Source organism: Plectropomus leopardus, unplaced genomic scaffold (genome assembly GCF_008729295.1).
Source record: "Plectropomus leopardus isolate mb unplaced genomic scaffold, YSFRI_Pleo_2.0 unplaced_scaffold68897, whole genome shotgun sequence".
Lineage (NCBI taxonomy): Eukaryota > Metazoa > Chordata > Actinopteri > Perciformes > Serranidae > Plectropomus > Plectropomus leopardus.
The window spans coordinates 1-439 of NW_024675812.1; the positions used below are offsets into that span (position 1 = coordinate 1).

Sequence of the window (439 nt, forward strand, 5' to 3'; positions counted from 1 at the left end):
GCGCAGGATGGAGGCTCCCCTCCACTCAGCAGCAACGTGACTATAAAGTTGATTATCCAGGACCAGAACGACAACCCTCCTCAGGTTCTGTACCCAGTCCAGACTGGTGGCTCTGTGGTGGCTGAGATGGTGCCTCGTTCAGCAGATGTGGGCTATCTGGTGACTAAAGTGGTGGCTGTTGATGTGGACTCTGGACAGAATGCCTGGCTCTCCTATAAACTGCAGAAAGCCACAGACAGGGCGCTGTTTGAAGTGGGCTTACAGAATGGAGAAATCAGAACTATCCGTCAAGTGACTGATAAAGATGCTGTGAAACAAAGACTGACTGTTATAGTGGAGGACAACGGACAGCCCTCTCGTTCAGCTACAGTCATTGTTAACGTTGTGGTGGCGGACAGCTTCCCTGAAGTGCTGTCTGAGTTCACTGACTTTACACACG

At 51.0% G+C, this 439-nt stretch overlaps 1 protein-coding gene across 1 annotated transcript; it reads left to right on the forward strand.

The window, feature by feature from the left end:
- Positions 1–3: 3 nt before the first annotated feature.
- LOC121939971 (protocadherin gamma-A8-like) lies at positions 4–432 on the forward strand (the record flags this gene model as incomplete). Its single annotated transcript, XM_042482868.1, has 1 exon — positions 4–432. A coding segment is annotated over one exon (429 nt), but the record flags the coding sequence as incomplete, so codon positions are not given.
- Positions 433–439: the final 7 nt, after the last annotated feature.